General features: G+C 62.3%; 1 protein-coding gene across 1 annotated transcript in view; it reads right to left on the minus strand.

Moving 5' to 3' along the window:
- Window positions 1-7,008: 7,008 nt before the first annotated feature.
- SLC45A1 (solute carrier family 45 member 1) overlaps window positions 7,009-17,098 on the minus strand; it is a 20,426-nt gene continuing 10,336 nt past the window's right edge. The window contains exons 5-9 of the mRNA XM_029949618.1: window positions 15,581-16,320; window positions 13,050-13,203; window positions 10,802-10,978; window positions 9,693-9,898; window positions 7,009-7,353 (exon numbers count right to left, since the gene is read on the minus strand). Coding sequence (XP_029805478.1) covers window positions 7,087-7,353; window positions 9,693-9,898; window positions 10,802-10,978; window positions 13,050-13,203; window positions 15,581-16,320 — 1,544 coding nt within the window. The 3' untranslated portion in view covers window positions 7,009-7,086. The remainder of the gene's footprint in view (window positions 7,354-9,692; window positions 9,899-10,801; window positions 10,979-13,049; window positions 13,204-15,580; window positions 16,321-17,098) is intronic.

A 17,098-nucleotide genomic window follows, 5' to 3' on the forward strand; every position in this document is an offset into this window, starting at 1 on the left:
GCGGACCAGTGAACTGTGTCTCATTCCCAGGAGTCGCCCCCAAGCTAGATTCCCACGGAGGGCAGAGGGGAGAGCCTGGTTCTCGGCTGTTTCTGGCACCCTGCTCGCCTGCCCCCCCAAGCGGCATCCAGAAAATTCCTGTCTGCGAGTCTGGTAGGAAGGGCAGGGTTTCTCTGGCAAGTGCTGCCAGGGCTTTGCTCCGTCCTGCCTGGCTTGAGGTCCTCAGGACCTGCAGTGAGCTCACCGAGCAGCAGAATGGGTCTGGGGGTGAGGGCCCTGGGACCGGGGTCACCCTCCAAGGTGAAAGGGCATATAGCTCCTTCTCTATTCAGAGGAGCGGTCTGAGCCACCCACCAGCACAGGGGCCTCCTACTCCCGTCAGTCCCCTCTCCCCCTCTCCTCGAGGCCTGCCAGTGCCCCGCCCCCTTCCCCCCACCCCCCCAGAGCTGCGTTCTAGCTCCCCATCTAGCTCCCCATTGTCCCCATCCCAGAGGGACACATGGTAGAAGGTCTGCAAGGTGTGGGTATGGCCATGAGGGGGCAGCCGTCACCAGCATGGATTCAGGCTGCACTTTCAGCAACCAGCAAGGGCATTCTCTGGAAGCTTCCAGACTGCCTCTGGAAATTTATATGCTCACCTCTCCATCTAGAATTCGGGTTTCTAGATGTCCTGGGAGATGGAGCAGGAGCAGCCCAGGGCACTGACTATTGATGAGCTGCCCTTGAACCAGGCCGAGCTCCTGTGCTGGAGGCCTGGGGAACAGCATGTGTCAGGACCGAGAAAACTTTGCCAACCGGAGGGTCCCGGGTGGCATGCACATCGGTGGTCGTAGAGACCATTCTGTGTCCTCCCCATAGCAGGAGTCCTGCGCAGCCGCTTGGGTAGTTAGGGGGACGAAGCCGAGGTGCCTGCAGAGCAGGCAGGGGGGCACAAGTGACTGTTGTTACGGGGTCAGGGATGGGACCCCAGGTGGGAGCGGCTGGGGACGCGGGGGGAAGGGAAGCAGCTGGACCCTGGTGCCTTCTTTGCTGGTCTTTTATCCACTGAGGTTTTGGAAATACGGTGTTTAATAGACAAATTATGAAGACAAATTTCAGGAAGGTTAAATGATCAGACAGCCGTGTCTATGAATGGGTGTGTAGATTCATGCTGCAGAAAAGACCCTCCTCAGAGCTGCACAGCCGGTGTGGACAACCACGGCCACTGTCCCCACCCTGCCATGCACCCTTCCTGAGGCAGTGGACCTCTGGATTCACGGGGAGATCCTGCTCTCCAGCCACTGTGCCCCGGCCCAGGCCCTCGTCCCTAGCTGCGCTCCTCAGATGCGCTGGTGCCGGGGTGCCCCTCTGTCCCCGTGGACCTCAGTGTGGCCGTGGTGACTCAGCAGCCCCTCCCGTTCTGCTGCCACGAGAGCAAAGGAAGCGGCACTTTCAGGGCCGGGTGTGTGGTCGCCATATTGATAGGTGCCTCGGGCGAGTCCAGGTGAACCGGGCACCCCACTGAGCCACCGGCTGTGTGGACGGAGGTACCCTGTCTGCAGGGTAAGGATGCACAGCAGATAAGCGGTGACCTCCCACATGCACATGGAGTTGACTCTCCAGTTCGGTTCCAGGGATGCAGAGCCGAACGCCTGTGAATGCCACCAGCCGTTGGGGGAGCCCCCGGCCTGGAGAGCTTCTGCACGGAAGCTCAAGACGTTTGGAGGACGCCCCGCGCGGGTCACTGGCGACCACACGCCGAGACCCTGAGCGGTGTGCCGCAGCCCCAACACAGACTTCAGCTACCACCTGGGGCCTCTCCTGGCCACCCCGGTCGGCTCCTGAGCTCAAGGCCTGTGGAATCCGAACAGGGCCAGCTACGCCGACACCTGGGGTCAAGCTAACAGGCCCCAGGGCCAGTGGAGGTGTGTCCGGCCCTCGGCCCCGGAGCAGATCCTTCCCGCCGGCGTGGGGAGACACCGAGGGGGTGCTGGCCTCTCTGCTCCCTCCCAGGGCCAAGCAGGCAGACGAGCTTGCTGGGGGGGGGAGGGGAGGGGCCGCGGCATTGGCTGTGCAGGTGCATCCCTCGGGCTGCGGGGGGAAAAGCGAGGCCTCTGGTGGAAGGTAGGGTCTGGCTGGAGTTGGGCCGTCGGAGCTCCAGGTTCAGTTTCACTGCAGCCATGGCCCGGGAGGAGCACGTGCTTTCCCATGCGACTTGCCCACCCTTACTGGTGTCTTTGTCCTGCATTTGTGGTCCTGGGAGGTGTCAGTATCTGAGGTGTCCTCTCCCTGGGTCCCCACTGGGTTCCCAGCTGCCCTGGGGAGCTCTGAGCCCTGATCCTCTGACCCGGGCAGCTGCTCGGTAGCCATGTTTGCCAGGACCGGCTTCTAAGTTGTTAATTGTTTCCTTCGGCCTGTCGGGGACCCAGGCTTTGGGAGCTGTGTCCGTCCCACCCCCCCAGCTCCCCTTACCTTGGGCACCTCATTACTGGACCAGGTTCCGGTATGTGGAAGGCACTTACTTGGCAAGCATTTGCTGACTGAATGAGCAGGTCCCCTGCAGAGGACTCCCTGGTGCACACCGTCCACGTGCTGTTGGACGGCTGGTGCAGGTGATGTGCCCTTGGAACCCATCCAAGGAACTGGTCACTCCTGTGGCCCCTCTTTCTCCCTCAAGTTGCTCTCAGTCCCTCCCCCCTCCACCAGCTGTGCCTGCTCTGGGATGTCACAGCCCCTCTGGCTCCGGCCGTGGGCTTGGGTGGGGAGGGCAGATCTGCTGGTGGCCTGTGGTGAACCCCTAGGGTGTGGCCACTCAATGTCATGAATTCATTAAAGATGGAACTTTAGGGGTGCCTGGGTGGCGCAGTCGTTAAGCATTGGCTTTGGCTCAGGTCATGATCTTACGGTTTGTGGGTTCAAGCCCTGCGTCGGGCTCTGTGCTGACAGATAGCTCAGAGCCTGGAGCCTGTCTTCAGATTCTGTGTCTCCCTCTCTCTGACCGTCCCCTGCTCAAGCTCGCTCGCCCTCTCTCAAAAATAAATAAAACATTAAAAAAAAAATTTTAAAGATGGAACTTTAAGGCACTTCTTAGAAGACCGTTTCAACCTCGCGAGGACAAACTGTTTAAGGGCTGATGTCTTCTATGTGTTCGGCCACCAGATGTCACTCCCAGGTTTCCTCTGCCCTCCTTTGCAGGGGCTCCGCTACAGGTCATGGTCACAGAATGGATTTGAAACTCCATCCTTGCTACCACTCCCGGTTCTGACCACCGGGTGGCAGTGTCTGTAAAGCTCTGACGCCGTTCATCTGCGCTCTGGCTGCCGGGACCAGTCAAGGTCCCGCCCCTGGGATGAGGGGGAGAGGTGTGTAGGAAGGATGTCGGGTATTTTGTGAAAGAAGGCAGCCAGGCTGGTGGGTCAGACGTGAAGGGGCGGGGCGTTCTGGACAAAGGATCATTGGAACAAGCCACGGGAACAGGGGCGAGATCTGGGGGCTGCGGGGGGCAGGGGCAGGGCCCCGGCCCAGCACGGGCGTCCTGATGGGAGGACAGGAGCTGCTTCTCTTGTTCTCAGCCGCATCCCCACGCTGGGCCATACAGAGTAGGTGCTCAGTAAACCCTCGCTGAGTGGCGATCACCCCGTGGTGCCTCCTCAGCCGTGATGATTTCTGGCCCGGTGGCCCCAGTGGCCCCCTAAAGAGTCCCCCCTGAGCTGCCGCCGCCCCGAGGGTCCTGTGCCCCAAATGTGCCCCCATCTCAGCACACCGCCTCTGCTCCCGAGTCTTTGAGGAAGAGGGTCCTTTGCGGCCCCCCGACCTGCCCACAGCCGGCAGGAGGGCACGGCATGCACCTGCACACTCCGGAAACTCCACCTGAGGGCGGGAAGAAGCAGAGCACCTGACTGCAGGGGCGGGGCCTGGCCGCTATCCATTCTGGCACATTCTTGGGATTCCACCCCCATTCCCTTGAAACCTGTGGCCCAGTGTGATGGGTGCTGGGGCTGCCACCTTGCCCAGTCCCCTCGTCCCAGACCAGGGTCCAGGGCTAGCCTAGCAGCCGGGAAGACAGACCGGACCGGGAGGCTGTGGTTTCACCACTGGCCCCTGGCCCCGCAGGCAGAGGCTGGGTGTCCATTCCCAAGCAGCAGCAAGGGACAAGTGTCGATTTCTCAGGTCTGCTGGCAAAGTCCGGAATGTCTGGCCTCAGCGGCTTGGTGAGGGTCCGTCTCCTCCCCGGCCCACAGAGCAAAGTCTTCCTCGCCCTTTCCACCTATAGCCGGGCCAAGACAGGTGGCGGGGAAGGATGGCAGCGGCTCGACATTCGCTCCAGAAACATCGAGCAGCGTGAGGTCTGCAGTCAGAGTCCCCCGGTACCAGTGTGGGACCCGTAGTGACCAGGGCTGGCCAGTCAGTGTGCTGGTGTCGGGCTCCAGGTCTGCCCGGCAGACGGAGTGAGTCTAGTCCCTGCCTCGAGCTGGGGGCGGGGGATTGAGCCAGAAGGCTGAAGAAGGCGCTGAGCTCGCCGCAGGGCAGGCATAGGACTCCGGGGCCTGTGAGCTGTGGCCACCATCCTCACCGACATCACGGCTCCTCTTTGAAGTCGAGAGGAATTCTCTGAGATGGGGAAGCCAGGCGGGTGTGGCTCCCAGCGAGTCTGAGGCCTTGTCAAGATTTGGACCTGTGGCCATTCCCACTGCCATCTGCCGGGAACAGACCTCAAGGTCAAGGGCAGCAATTTGGGTGCTGGGCTGAGGGCGGCCTGTGCTCTGTTCCACCCACTGACTCGGTGCAGATTCCCCAGTGTAAAAGCAAACCTTTGTTTACTTAGAAAGTTCTAGGAAGAAGGCCCAAGGTCTGGCCAGCCAGGGGTACAAGGCGAGCCTCTCTGCTCCTCCTCACTCACTGACGTGACCATTCCGGGCAAAATCAGCCCAGACCACGGGACAGCCAACCGACACCACATATTCTAAAAACCTAAAGCTCCTGTGAGCAACATAAACATGGGGGGCGGGGGGAGTCTGGAGCCCCAGGAAAAAGCATGGGACTAACAGGAGACCCACATGAGTCGTGTGACTTAAGAAAAGACATCCAAATTCCCTCCGCTTCCCCTCCACACGGAGAAGGGAGGATGAGACCCGTCCTACTTAGCTGGTGACTGCCAAGGCGAAGCGGGCATGACCCGAAGGCACAGATGAGGGACTCACTGATCCCAGCCAGGGTGGGCTGCACAGAGGAGGTGGCGTTTTAGACGGATCTAAGTCGATGAATCAGAAAACGATGGGCGGTGAAGAGGTGGGAAGACTTCACCTGCAGGAAGTGTGCGCACAGGCACAGAGGACATCCGTGGGGGAGCCCCCCGTGACTGTGGTGCGGGAGGCTGGACCCGGCAGGAGGCGAGGGGCTGGGGAAGAGTCGGGGCCCAGGTTGGGCATGAGGAGATCAGAGACCATTGCCGAGGCTCTGGGAAGCCCCCGGGGAGTGTTAAGAGGAAAGGGAAGCACTCGGGCATGTTTATGGCGCCCCTCAGCTGCAGGGTGAAGGCTGGGTGGGGAGGGTAGACTGGAGGCAAGGAGGTGGGCAGAGACCCTGGGCCGGAACCGGGAGCATAGAGAGGGAAGGGCCCGGGCTCCAGGGACCCACGGGAACCTCCTCAACTCCAGGAGGCAGCGGGCAGAGGCGCTGTGGGTCTTGGGGGGCGCCATGGCCCACAGAGGGAGATGGGGGGAGTGACCTGCAGATGGTCGGAGGTCTCACACCCACTGTCCCTGCCTCTTCAGAGAGATGACGGGACACGGTAGCTGCTCATAAGCCCCAGACCGTCCTCGGCAGCTGGCGACAGACCATGATCCTGTTGCTTTTGGAGGACTAGTGGTCAGTGTCTCCTGTGTCCCCCAAACCAGGGACCATGCTGTGAGGGTGCTGGGGGCCAGGCCCAGTTCCCAGCAGCGGGCCGGTACAACAGGGATTGGCCATGACCTCCCCACTCACTGCACTCATAGCCTGGGGAGAAGAGCCCATCCGGCTGCCTCCGGAAGGGGCCTCGGCCAGCTCGGGGCATTGAGTGATGGAAGATGGTGAGAAGCCACGTGGCGAAGGACCCCAACACTCACAAGAAGACAGAGGTTCGTCCAGGTCCATCTGCTGGAAGACGGTGGGCACAGGCAGATGGGTCAGGTCAGGGGCGTCTGCTGCACCTTCTTGGGCCTCCCACTGCATCGGGCATTTTACAGCCCGAGCACTTTGGAGCCTACGATCCCTTGGGCACACCCCGCAGGTTCCCACCTCGGATCTCCGGTATCTTCCTCTCCTCACCAGGGCGCTGCTCCGACAGCACCTCTCCAAAAAGAACGCCCTCCTCTCCCTAGCACGGCCCTCCCCCCAGCCCGTCCCCCATCCTCCTACCCTGCTCCTGTTCTCCACAGCACTTACCACCATCCCCGGGCACAGACCTCAGGGTGCAGTCCCTTTCTTCCCGTACCAGCTCCGCAGGGGCAGAGACTTGCCACGGCTGGAGCCCAGCACCTACCACTCCCTGCACACCCAGGGCACTCGATGGCTACCTGTAGGGCGGATGGTTGATGGATGGGCGATGGACGGATGGATATATGGATGAGTGGGTAGGTGGGTGGATAAGAGAATGAATGAATCAATGAAGAAAGAATGAATATGAGGCCTTCTGACCCAAAAGCATTTGTACATGCTAACTCCCGCCTGGGATGCAATGTAGTTAGATCAGGCTCTCTGCACTTCAGCACTATTGACAGTGGGGGCTGGGAAATTCTTTGTGGGGGCTGTCCCGTGCCCTGTAGGATGTTTGCGGCACCCCTGGACAGGGGCACCCATCTGAGTTGTGACACCAAAAATATCTCCAATGGTTTTGGCGGGGGGTGGAGGGGCCTGAGGGGCTGCAGAATCACTGCTGGTTGAGAACCAGTTACACCTTTACTGTCGGTGAGACAAGGCCCCTTGGAGGTGGCCCGTTCCCCAAGGGACCTCTCCACCCTTGGGAAGGCCACAACTAGAAACTGCAGGCTTTGCTGCTGCCATTTATTGTTTTGTCGCGTATTTACATTCCACAGGCTGGAGGCCAGAGCTGGGGGCTCCGGGGTGTCAGACGCTGAGCAGCAGGGGCCGGTGCTCCTCCTCTGTGGCGTCGCTGGGAGGGATTTCATAAACGACAAACAGGGAGGAGTACAAGCAGCCCAGGAAGGACACCAGGCTAGAGAAGTACATGACCCCGCTGGTGCTGCCCACAGCCGAGGTCAGGGGCCCCAGCACCAGGGAGACCAGGATCTGGGCCAGGAAGTACTGGCAGCTCAGCAGGGAGATGTCCACGCCCATGCCCCGCCGGGTGCCGTCCGCACTGGACCCTGCAAACTGATCCAGAAGGAGAGAGCGTCAGCGGGACACCTGGGCGGCAAGGTGACCCAGCCCCGCGTTTCCCCCAGGCCCAGGGGACCCGAGTGGCCCACGCGCAGCGGCCTCACATTTTCCAGCGCCGACGTGCGTGGGGAGTTCAGCCAAGAGTTTAATATTTGTGTTCACAGAGATGACGGCAACAAAAAGAATCCATGACTAACAGGAGCGGAAGGGCTGTGTTCCGCAGGCCCGGCGGCCCAGAGGCTCTCTGGCTTGGAGATCCTGGCCCTCTCCTTCCTCTCCCCTGAGACGGGCGCTCCACGTCCCGGCTCGTCCCCTTCCCCCGCCTCTGCCAGCTGCCATACCCGCCCCATGCCCTGATACACCCCCTCACGGTCGCCTGGTCCTGTGACCCTCGCCCCATGGCCTCCAGGGCGGGCACATCTCCCTCCCACCCACACCCCCCACCGGGGCTAACTGTGGGAAAACATGCTCCTCCATCAGGGCTGCAGGGGTGACAGTGGGAGGGGCCAGGGTGGGTCCCCCTGCTGTTCTCCCAGCGCAGGCCACCCCCTCGAACCACCATGTGTGCTTCTGGGGTGCTGCCGAGCCCCTCCCCGGGGAAGGCTGTGCCCTGGAGAGGCTGTGAATGGCACCACGTGTGTCCTGGAAAACTGTGGCTCCCCTGTGGCCAGGCACGTTGGCAAAGCCACCGGGGCGGGGAGGTCACAGGTTAGCCCTGAACCTGCAACTGAGCGGAGACTGTAAGGCATGTGAGCATCTAGAAGACTCTAGAGCAAGAGAACCAAGGCTTTGAGCAGCGCTGGCCAGATTCAGTGAGGATGGCCCGAGGCTCTGGGTGTCCCTTCCCACCGGCTGGGGCAGCTTGGCGCCGACAACTGGCCCATCTGCATCCCCCATCGGGGGTCTCTCCGCCCCTCTTGGTCCCTTGGGTGCTGCTGGCGACGGCTGTGGTGGCCCCGCAGGTGCTGGCTGGACGTGCAGCTCACACACACGGCTCACTCTCCAGCCGCCACAGCTGCAGCCCTGCCCTGGGGGAAAGTGCAGTCCTTGTGGCCACCGCCTGTCTGTGTGGCTGGGAGTCCGGCCCCTGGCGGAGAAGGGGCTGGGAGGGGCCGCCACAGCTGCCACCCAGAGGCCCCGGGCTGGCCCGCTGGAGGGCCTGGGGCTCCGGGCCAACTGGACCTCTCTCAAAAACACTGTACTCCGAGCCGGCCCCCCTGATGAATTCATCAGAGACTCCAAAGTCCTTACAACTCAAGACGCCTCCTAGGCTGGACCTGGGGGAGGCGACCGAGGCCCCGAATTAAAAGGGGGTGCGAGAAACCCAGGTATCGAGGTGATCTCTTAATGCAGTATTTTAAAATCTCAAAGTTACTGCAAAAAAAAATCTCGGATGGGAGCACTGTCAGCCATAAGAAGGAGTGACGGACGCACGGACACACTACAACGTGCACACACCCTGAGAACGTGATGCTGAGAGACAGAAGCCAGACACAAAGGCCACGTGTGCATGATTTCGTTTACATGAAATGTCCGGGACAGTCAAGTGCACGGGGAGGGGGCGCCGGGGGGGGGCACAAAGTCAACTCGTGGTCGCAGGGGTGGGGGTGGGGGGAGAGGGATGGCTCATGGGTGTGGGGTTTCTCTCGGGAGCAATGAAATCGTTCTGTAAGGATTGTGGTGACGGTCGCCCAGCTCTGGGTACACGGCACGCCCGAAAGGGGCCGACTGTATGGACGGTGCGGTGGGTTCTAGCTCACTAAAGTCGTTGAAGGAAAATCCGCGCTGAACACAATGTCAACATTTTATATAAAGCCAGGCTCGCTCTCCTTTGTCCTTCTGCCTCAGACGCCCCCGTGGCTCAGCCCGGTGCCTCGACTTCCCGGCCTGATACCTGATACCGTGTTCGGCGTGTTCTGTCACTAATTTCCCTCTTTAGAAATACAGCGTTTGCCTACTGTTGACCTTGATCAGAGAGGTTTTTGTGTCCAAGGTGAGCACCTCGCGTGCCCCACCTGAGGCCCCAGGCGAACAGGTGACCCGGAAGCCTGACACTGGGGGTGCAGAGCGGTGGGCCACCCCTTCCTGCCCCCCCCGCTGCCCAAATACTGCCGCCAACGGGCAGCGGCGGGCTCAGGTCTGCGCCCTGCGGTTGTCCGCTTGACGTTCTCAGCGTTTGACGGGTCCCTCACTTTCATGGTGTAGCTGCTCCCGGGCTCATTTCTGGGGGGGGCTGGGGGGCTTTCTCCAAGAAGCTGGGGGTGAGGTGGGGGGTGGAGCCTGGCCCAGGCTGCCCTTTTTGGGACCCGAAGCAGAAGAAGGGAAGCATTTACCTTTTTGTTCTGGTAGTAGTCACACAGAAGCGAGTAGGGCAGGGTGCACAGCGTGGAAAATAAAATCCCATAGGTCACGCAGAGCGACAGGACCACGTACAGGTTCCTGGACAGGGTGGCGAGCCCGGTCCCCAGGCCAAAGGCCAGGTAGGCGATGAAGTACAGTGTGCGGATGCTGAGGTATTCTTCCAGCTTCTCCAGAATAGCTGGGGGCCAGAGAGGGGGTGAGCAGGCTCCCCCGCTTCCCCGGGCCGCCTCCCCCGGGCAGGCCTCCGGCTGGCAGGCAGCTTGCCCGGGCCAGGGGGCCTGCGTGGGGGCTCAGGGCACCGGCAGGGCGGTCTTGAGCCCCCGGCCCTGCTGCAGGGCCAGGCGTCTTGGGCCGAAGCCCCCAAAGGCCTGGGGTGGGGGGATGGGGGAACAGAACGGGTCTGGGACGAGCCCGGCCGGCAGCCCGCCTGGCGCCGCCTGGACCCAAGGACGGTTTTCACATTTTCAAATGGCTTTAAAAAATCAACGTGAAAACCAAGACATTCCAACTCCTGTGAGCGCAGAGGACGCTTGTGAGTCAGAAACCCCTCCTCCGAGGCGGCTCCGAGCCACAAGGGCAGACCCCGGGGCAGGGGTCCCCAGGGGCCGTGTGGCCCACAAGGCCGACTGCGCCCACCGACCGGGCCTTGACGGACCACGTGGGCCGACGCTGAGATGGAATTTGCTGGTGGCACACGGCCACCCAGGCTCCCCACTGGGATGGTACTCGGGACCCCGTGGGAACCGACTCGACCCTCTGTGTCCCCCGGGTCCCCCAGCGTGAGCCTCAGGGGCACCTTGGCCTCTGGCCTCACTCTCCCCACCTGCCCTCCGTTCTCACCTGCCCTCCCCTCCCTCTGGACCGGCTGCCGCGTGGGAAGGACGGGGGTGGCAGACAGCACACCTGTCTGGGGGTGACCCCGAGCTCCCTCAGGTCTGGGTAGACGCCACCGGATGCCACCAGGCCCTGCCCTGCCCCCAGCGGCTCCCTGGTTGCGTCCCCCACACCCGCTAAAGCCATGCCTCCCAGGAGGCCCCCCTTCCCCTCCCCTCCCCCTCCCCTCCCCCCTGGGCAGCAGTACCTGAGTAGAAGGCAGCGCTGAAGGCGTAGATGCACATCCCCCAGCAGCCCATGGTGACGCCGCTGTTGTATTTCTGATATTCTTCCGACGTGTGCGGGGCTTTGGGGTCACCCTGAAACACCACCTCACCCATGAAGTCCGTGTAGAAGAGCAGCATCCCCTCAAACGAGAGCCACCCTGGGAGGAGGGAGGGGCCCGTGACCACCGGCCCGGAGGCCCCGTCCCTCCGCAGCCGGCGGGTCTCCTGATCATCAGAGTAACATGGGGTCTGTCGGAAACTTCACGAAGAAATTACCCACAGCCTTGCCACCCAGAGATCACTCGACCTCTGTCGAGATTTTATAGGTTCCCATCTAGTCTTTTTTAAAGCAAATATGTATCCTTATAAAAACACAGGCTCTGGGGCGCCTGGGGGGCTCAGTCGGTTGAGCGTCCGACTTCCGCTCAGGTCATGATCTCAAAGTCTGTGGGTTCAAGCCCCCCATTGGGCTCTGTGCTGACAGCTCAGAGCCTGGAGCCTGCTTCAGATTCTGTGTCTCCCTCTCTCTCTGACCCCTCCCCCGCTCGCACTCTCTCTCTCTCCCTCAAAAATAAACATTAAAACATTTTTTTAATTATAAAAGAAAAACACAGGCTCTGTCCCATGAAAGACAGTGTTCTGTTCTTTCTCTAAACACTATCACCACGAGGAAAGCGAATCCCTCACTCCTTCTAAATGCCGCATCCTGTCCCCCACTCGCCTCTGCGAGGGAGACAAGAAAATGCCCGTGGAACCGTGGCCACGGGCCTGTGCGGGGGCGTCGGACGGAGAGAAACGCGTCAGGAGGCGCAAGCGTTGACCCAGGGCCACCATCTCCATGGACACGGAGGGCTGCGTCAGTTTCATCTTCAGTAGCAGAAGGGGGGGTGGCATTTCTTAGACCTCTTGAACCCCAATAATCATCACGCAAACTTCCTATGCTGTTAAAATTCTTAAATAGCCCCATTTTAATGGCAGCAAAATACTGCACAAGGTGGATACACCACTAACACGTTCAACCTTTTTCCTATAGGGTGTTCACCTCCCCCCGCCACCCCCCCCCCCGCACCCTGCCCCTCCTTCCCAGCTTCCGGCTGGTGTAAACCGTGCTGTGACTCATTCCTGAAGCATACAGTATTTGTTCCTCACGTAGGCTCCACGCCCCGCATGGAGCCCAACGTGGGGCTCGAACCCACAGCCCTGAGATCCAGACCTGAGCTGAGATCAAGCGTCAGATGCTTAACTCACTGAGCCACCCAGGTGCCACTGGGAATTTCTGATTATGTTCTTGGAAAGAATATGAGTAGGGTCACTGGGACAAAGGTCACGGACAGTCTCAAGATTCTGGCCTGGTGCTGGGGCGCCTGGGGGGCTCAGTCGGGTAAGCGTTCTTCGGCTCAGGTAATGAATGATCTCCTGGTTCGTGGGTTCGAGCCCCGCATCGGGCTCTGCGCTGACAGCTCAGAGCCTGGAGCCTGCTTCAGATTCTGTGTCTCTGTCTCTGCCCCTCTCCTGCTCTTGCTCTGCCTCTCTCTCTCTCTCTCTTTCTCTCAAAAATAAATAAACATTAAAAAAAATTTTTTAAATTCTTGCCTGTTGCTAAATTGCCTTCTAGAAAGTCGTCCTGATTTCGGAGTTATGGCCCACAGTGGCTGAGGGCCTAGAGTGTCTCAAGTGCTTGATCAGCCTCAGAGGTGCCACAACCCGAAGGGGGCACGAAGTGGCACCGAGTGAGAGCGGGGGCTTTTCCATGGTGATCGGGACGCTCAGGCCAGTGCTGGGCCCAGGCGGTGCGTGTGGTGTCTGCACGCATGTCCGTCCCGGCCCTTAGAGAAAGACGGTAGTGAGGCTCTAACAGGCTTAGGACACAAGTCCCTCCGGCAGCGTCACTTAACTGTGAATTGTCCGAGCAGCCTTTGGGGACGAGACTTCGGGCTCCGTGGAGACCAGGTGTCCGGCCCGGGGGAGGGGGCGGGCCTCTGTCTGCAGCACCGGCTCGGTCGGGGCCGCCTGTCCCTTCCTGGGGCAGCCCCTGACCACGTCCTGCCCTCGGTGACATCGAGGGAGTTCCAAACTCATGGGACATGACCCCCCAGCCCGGGACGTGGGGCTCTGGGGGGCCGGCCGGGGGGGGAGCAGCCCTGGGTCGGGGAGCCGTGTCCCCACCGCGAAGCGAGGCCAGGACCGGACGCACGGGGGGGGGGGGGGGGGGCGGCGCCAAAGGCTCACCCAGGAAGTGGTTGACGCAGAGGTTGCGGAGCGCCTGGGGCATGTTGCAGATGGTGGCGCACAGGTGCCGCATGGACAGAGGCGGCCCCGACGGCTGGCTGGAGCCCGCCAGCTCGCTCTCGTACTTCACGCCGTTCAGCAGGATGTTGGCCACCTGTAAGGGAAGCCGCGCAGAGCTCCTCAGCAGGGCAGCAGATCCCGGCCGCCGCACCGGAGGTGGTGTTGCGCTGAGAAGGCGACCCTCAGGCCGGGGCTGCGGGGCCGGCCTTCCTGGGCGGTGGCCGCTGACGTCCACACCCGCCCCGAATGACGGAACCGACCTTAGGTCACGGCCCCTGGGACGCGGCGCAGCCGAGAACAGCACCCCGTGTCGGGCGCGCCCACGCTTTGGCCACAGGACAAGAGATCCGTGCCACCGAGCGTGAGTCCCTTGTCAAACGTGAAAAGCATTTGAAATACAAGAAATACGGGTCAGTTCGAAGCCAGGTGTCCCAGAAGTCCCTTCTCTTCCGTAACAGTGGGGTGTAGAAGGCTCCTTGCAAGGCGACTGGGGAGTCTGTTCAAACTCTCTGTCTACACGGCGGCCGAGGGAGCAGCGCCGGGAGCAGACACGCTTACCTCGGCCCTCGGCAGGGTGGGGGAGGGCAGGGGCCAGATTTCTCCACCGGGCCCCAGAGCAGGGCTCCCCCGGCAAAGGCACTCACTGGCCTGGTTTGCTAACCTCCTGGGATGAGAAGGCGTTCATACCACAGTCCTGCCTGGGCTGCTGGTGTAGACACCAGCCAGGCGACCCAATGGCTGTGCCAGCAGAGGGGCAGGAAGCGACGCCCTCCTGGCCCCGTGCGGGGCCTCGCGCTGTGGTCGGCGGCTGGGCAGTCCAGGCGGGGACAGAGGAGGCCGATGGCCCCCCGCACCGGTTCCCCGGCAGCCACGCCCACAGAGCCTGTCGCTGTTTCTGCCAGAGGAAGACCCTGGGGTCACACTCGTGCCCCCCCCTCCCGGGGCTGGGCGTGTTCGGATTCACCTAGGGATCCGGCCCCTCCTCAAGGAGCTGACTCGTGAATCCCACTACCTCCAGGACGGAACCGGAGGGACTCACAGGAGACTCTCAGCTGTAACTAAGGAACTGAATCTAGGAGGCAGTTTGAATTGTTTTCCCAAACAGCACAGGACGATACAGTATTGATAAAAGGTCTGATTGCTCTGCTGTCATCAATGATTGAGGGGACCGCCCTTGACCTGAGTGATTAGAGAAACCTCTCTTCTGACAGTAAGGATGTCCTAACCCTCTAGCGACGTTGGACTCTTCACACCCTCCCCGGGTCTGGACTCGCCACTGCCCCGCAGGAACCACGCAGCGGCCCCACACCCTCCCTCGGTGTCACAGGACACTGCTCCTGGGGTGACAGAGACCCACGTGGACCGACAGCCCCGGGGCACCAGAGAAGCAAACCAGGCACGTGGGTCTCAGCGGGAAAATCAACAGCCACCTAGACGCGTGTCTCCAGAGACCTCCCAGGCGCAGAGAGGGACCCCCGGCTGAGGGACAGCCGTGTGGGCGCACATCACGGGGACGCGCAGCCCCGCGGTCGGGCAGACATGTCGGCGGGCCACGCCTCCCTCTCCCCTGCCCGCGCCCCCCCACCCCACCCCAGCACACGTGGGCCCCGGAGCTGGTGTGTCTCTGGCGAGTGACGGACACCTGCCGTTTCAAGGAGACTTCACGACAGTGGCCTCTGCCCCTGGTTGAAATCCCACAGTATCCGTTGCTGGCCTTCCAGCCAATCTGACGTATACTGAATACGACACAAACAAGCCTTCCAGAAGGTTCTTGGCCTGCCTTTTAGAATCCAGAGTCTTGACAGCCTCTGGGGTGGCCGGCGGAGGCCGGGCACCAGGAAAGCGAGGCAGGGAGGCCCAGGAATGCCTGCCAGGTTTTCTGTTCTGTGTCCGCCTCCGAGGGAGACTGGGGGCTTTTGGCAGAGGGTTCACGCCGTCAAAGCAGGTGGTGGGTGTCAGGGGGCGGGGAGGTGGGCACTGGGTGGGGCGTGGGCATGGGGGGGAGATGGGCATGGGGGGAGGCGGTGGGCATGCGGGGGAGGTGGTGGGCGTCGGGGGGGACGTGGGCTTGGGGGAGGGGACGCAGTGGGCGTCAGGGACCAGGTGGAGCACGAGCGGCTGCAAATGCAGAGGATGCTCACAACAGACTCCCTACAGCCTTGTCCGGGCCTGAATGACCTTCAGGCAAAGGTGACTGCACCTCAAAGGAGTGTCCCTTTAATGGTGGCCAGTGTGTTAAGCCACCGATGGGCCCATGACAGACACCTTGAACTCCCTCGTGTGTTTGTGTGTGGGGGGAGTGGTGTCTTCACCGCCACATAGGGCTTGTCTGTTTAGGTCCGCAGACCCTCTGCTCCCCGCTGGAGGGGGGGGCTCGGGATGTCTTTCCGAAGCGACGACCCCTCTCCATCTAACTTGGGGCTGGGGGGGTGGACAACACTGGCCCGTGGCCCCCCCACCTTCGCTTTTACCTGCTGACTGAAGGTCACGTTCCTCCTCCGGCTGCTCTCAGGGCCCCCTCCTCCAGCCGCGTCCGGGATGGCCAAGGTCTGGGGTCTCTTCAGGATCCCGGCAGATCGCGCCTTGGGGGCATCCAGGGACCCCACCCTCAGCACGTCCCCATCTTGGCTGGGGGCCAGCGCCGCCTCCCGCCTGTCCCCGAGGCCGCGCTCCTGGCAGTAGAAGCCGTCGGGGGCCCGGGGGAAGCTGAGGCTGACGGCCTGCGGCGGGGCGCTGCCGGGGATGGCCAGGTAGCCGTCGTGGCCGCCGGTGAAGCAGTCGATGAGCACGCTGTCGATGTTGGAGGTGGCGAAGGACGAGGCGAACTCGTTGACGCCGGTCAGGGAGCCGTCGCGGCTGGCGAAGCTGCCGTACTTGGGCGTCAGGGGGCTGAGCGGGGAGATGGGGCTGGAGAAGCTGGCGTCCAGGCCGGTGGCCGGGGGGCAGGGGACGGGCTCGCCGGCCCCCTCCGCGCACAGCAGGGGCGGGGAGGGCGGCAGGGGGAGGCTGGGGCTCTTCATGGCGGCCTTCTTCTCGCCGGGGGGCCGCAGGGGCCTCTCGGGGATGCTGACCAGCGTGAGGACAGTGGTGACGCTCAGGGTGACAGCGGTGAAGATGTAGATGACCCTCAGCTGCCCGCCCAGGGCTCTCCCGAAGCTGGTTTTGTCCCAGTGGATGCCCCCGACCACGTACCCGAATCCTCCTCCGAGGCCTGCGGAGAGAAGCAGGGTCAGGCCGCAGGGTCAGGCCGCAGGGCCGGGCGGCCCTCAACGGCGGCGGCTCCAGACCGTCGTTCTGGAAAAGCAAGAGCCGTGGTTCGTGCTCACGTTGCATCCGCCGCCGGGACCCCAATCGGTGCCACCGAAACCCCAGGACGGGACGCTCTCTCCCGAGCTCGGGGGGCCCCCGCTCAGGGGCACCAGTGTCACGATGGCCGCCCGCATCCGCCTTGCTGGAACACTGGGAATGTCTCCGCTGGGTCACAGGGGTCACAGCCCCCCGAGGCCTGCCCACCCCCGTGTCAGCGTCCCCTGCAAACATGGATGGTCTCGTGTCCACCACGTGTGGGGGGGAGTTCACAGGCCTGATGCCGGTGTCCTCATGCATGGCCACCGATAAGAGTCACCCCTAGTGGAGGCCGAGGGCGGCCACCCTGGCGACTAGCTGTCCGGGTCAGCGGGCCACCGGGAAACACCAGGGCTGCAGGGATCGGCTCCTCCCTCTGCTCCCGCCGCCTCCGGGGACGGGTGAAGGGCAAACCAATTCGTGCAGCACCGCGTTCAAGACGTTCAACTGTGGGCGATGCCTCGGCCGCCGGCGCGGCCCATTCGCGCCTCCAGAAAGCGCCGTGCCCCTCCCCCGGCCCCCCCCCCTGCGACCAGCACCCCCCCCCCCAGCCCCCCTCGCTGCTACATCACGGGTCTCGTGTGCGAATTTATTCTGAGTCCGTCTACTGGTTGGGAGGTGAGTCCTCTTGCTTCTGCTGCTGG

The sequence above is a fragment of the Suricata suricatta genome, chromosome 8 (genome assembly GCF_006229205.1).
Source record: "Suricata suricatta isolate VVHF042 chromosome 8, meerkat_22Aug2017_6uvM2_HiC, whole genome shotgun sequence".
Taxonomy (NCBI): Eukaryota; Metazoa; Chordata; class Mammalia; order Carnivora; family Herpestidae; genus Suricata; species Suricata suricatta.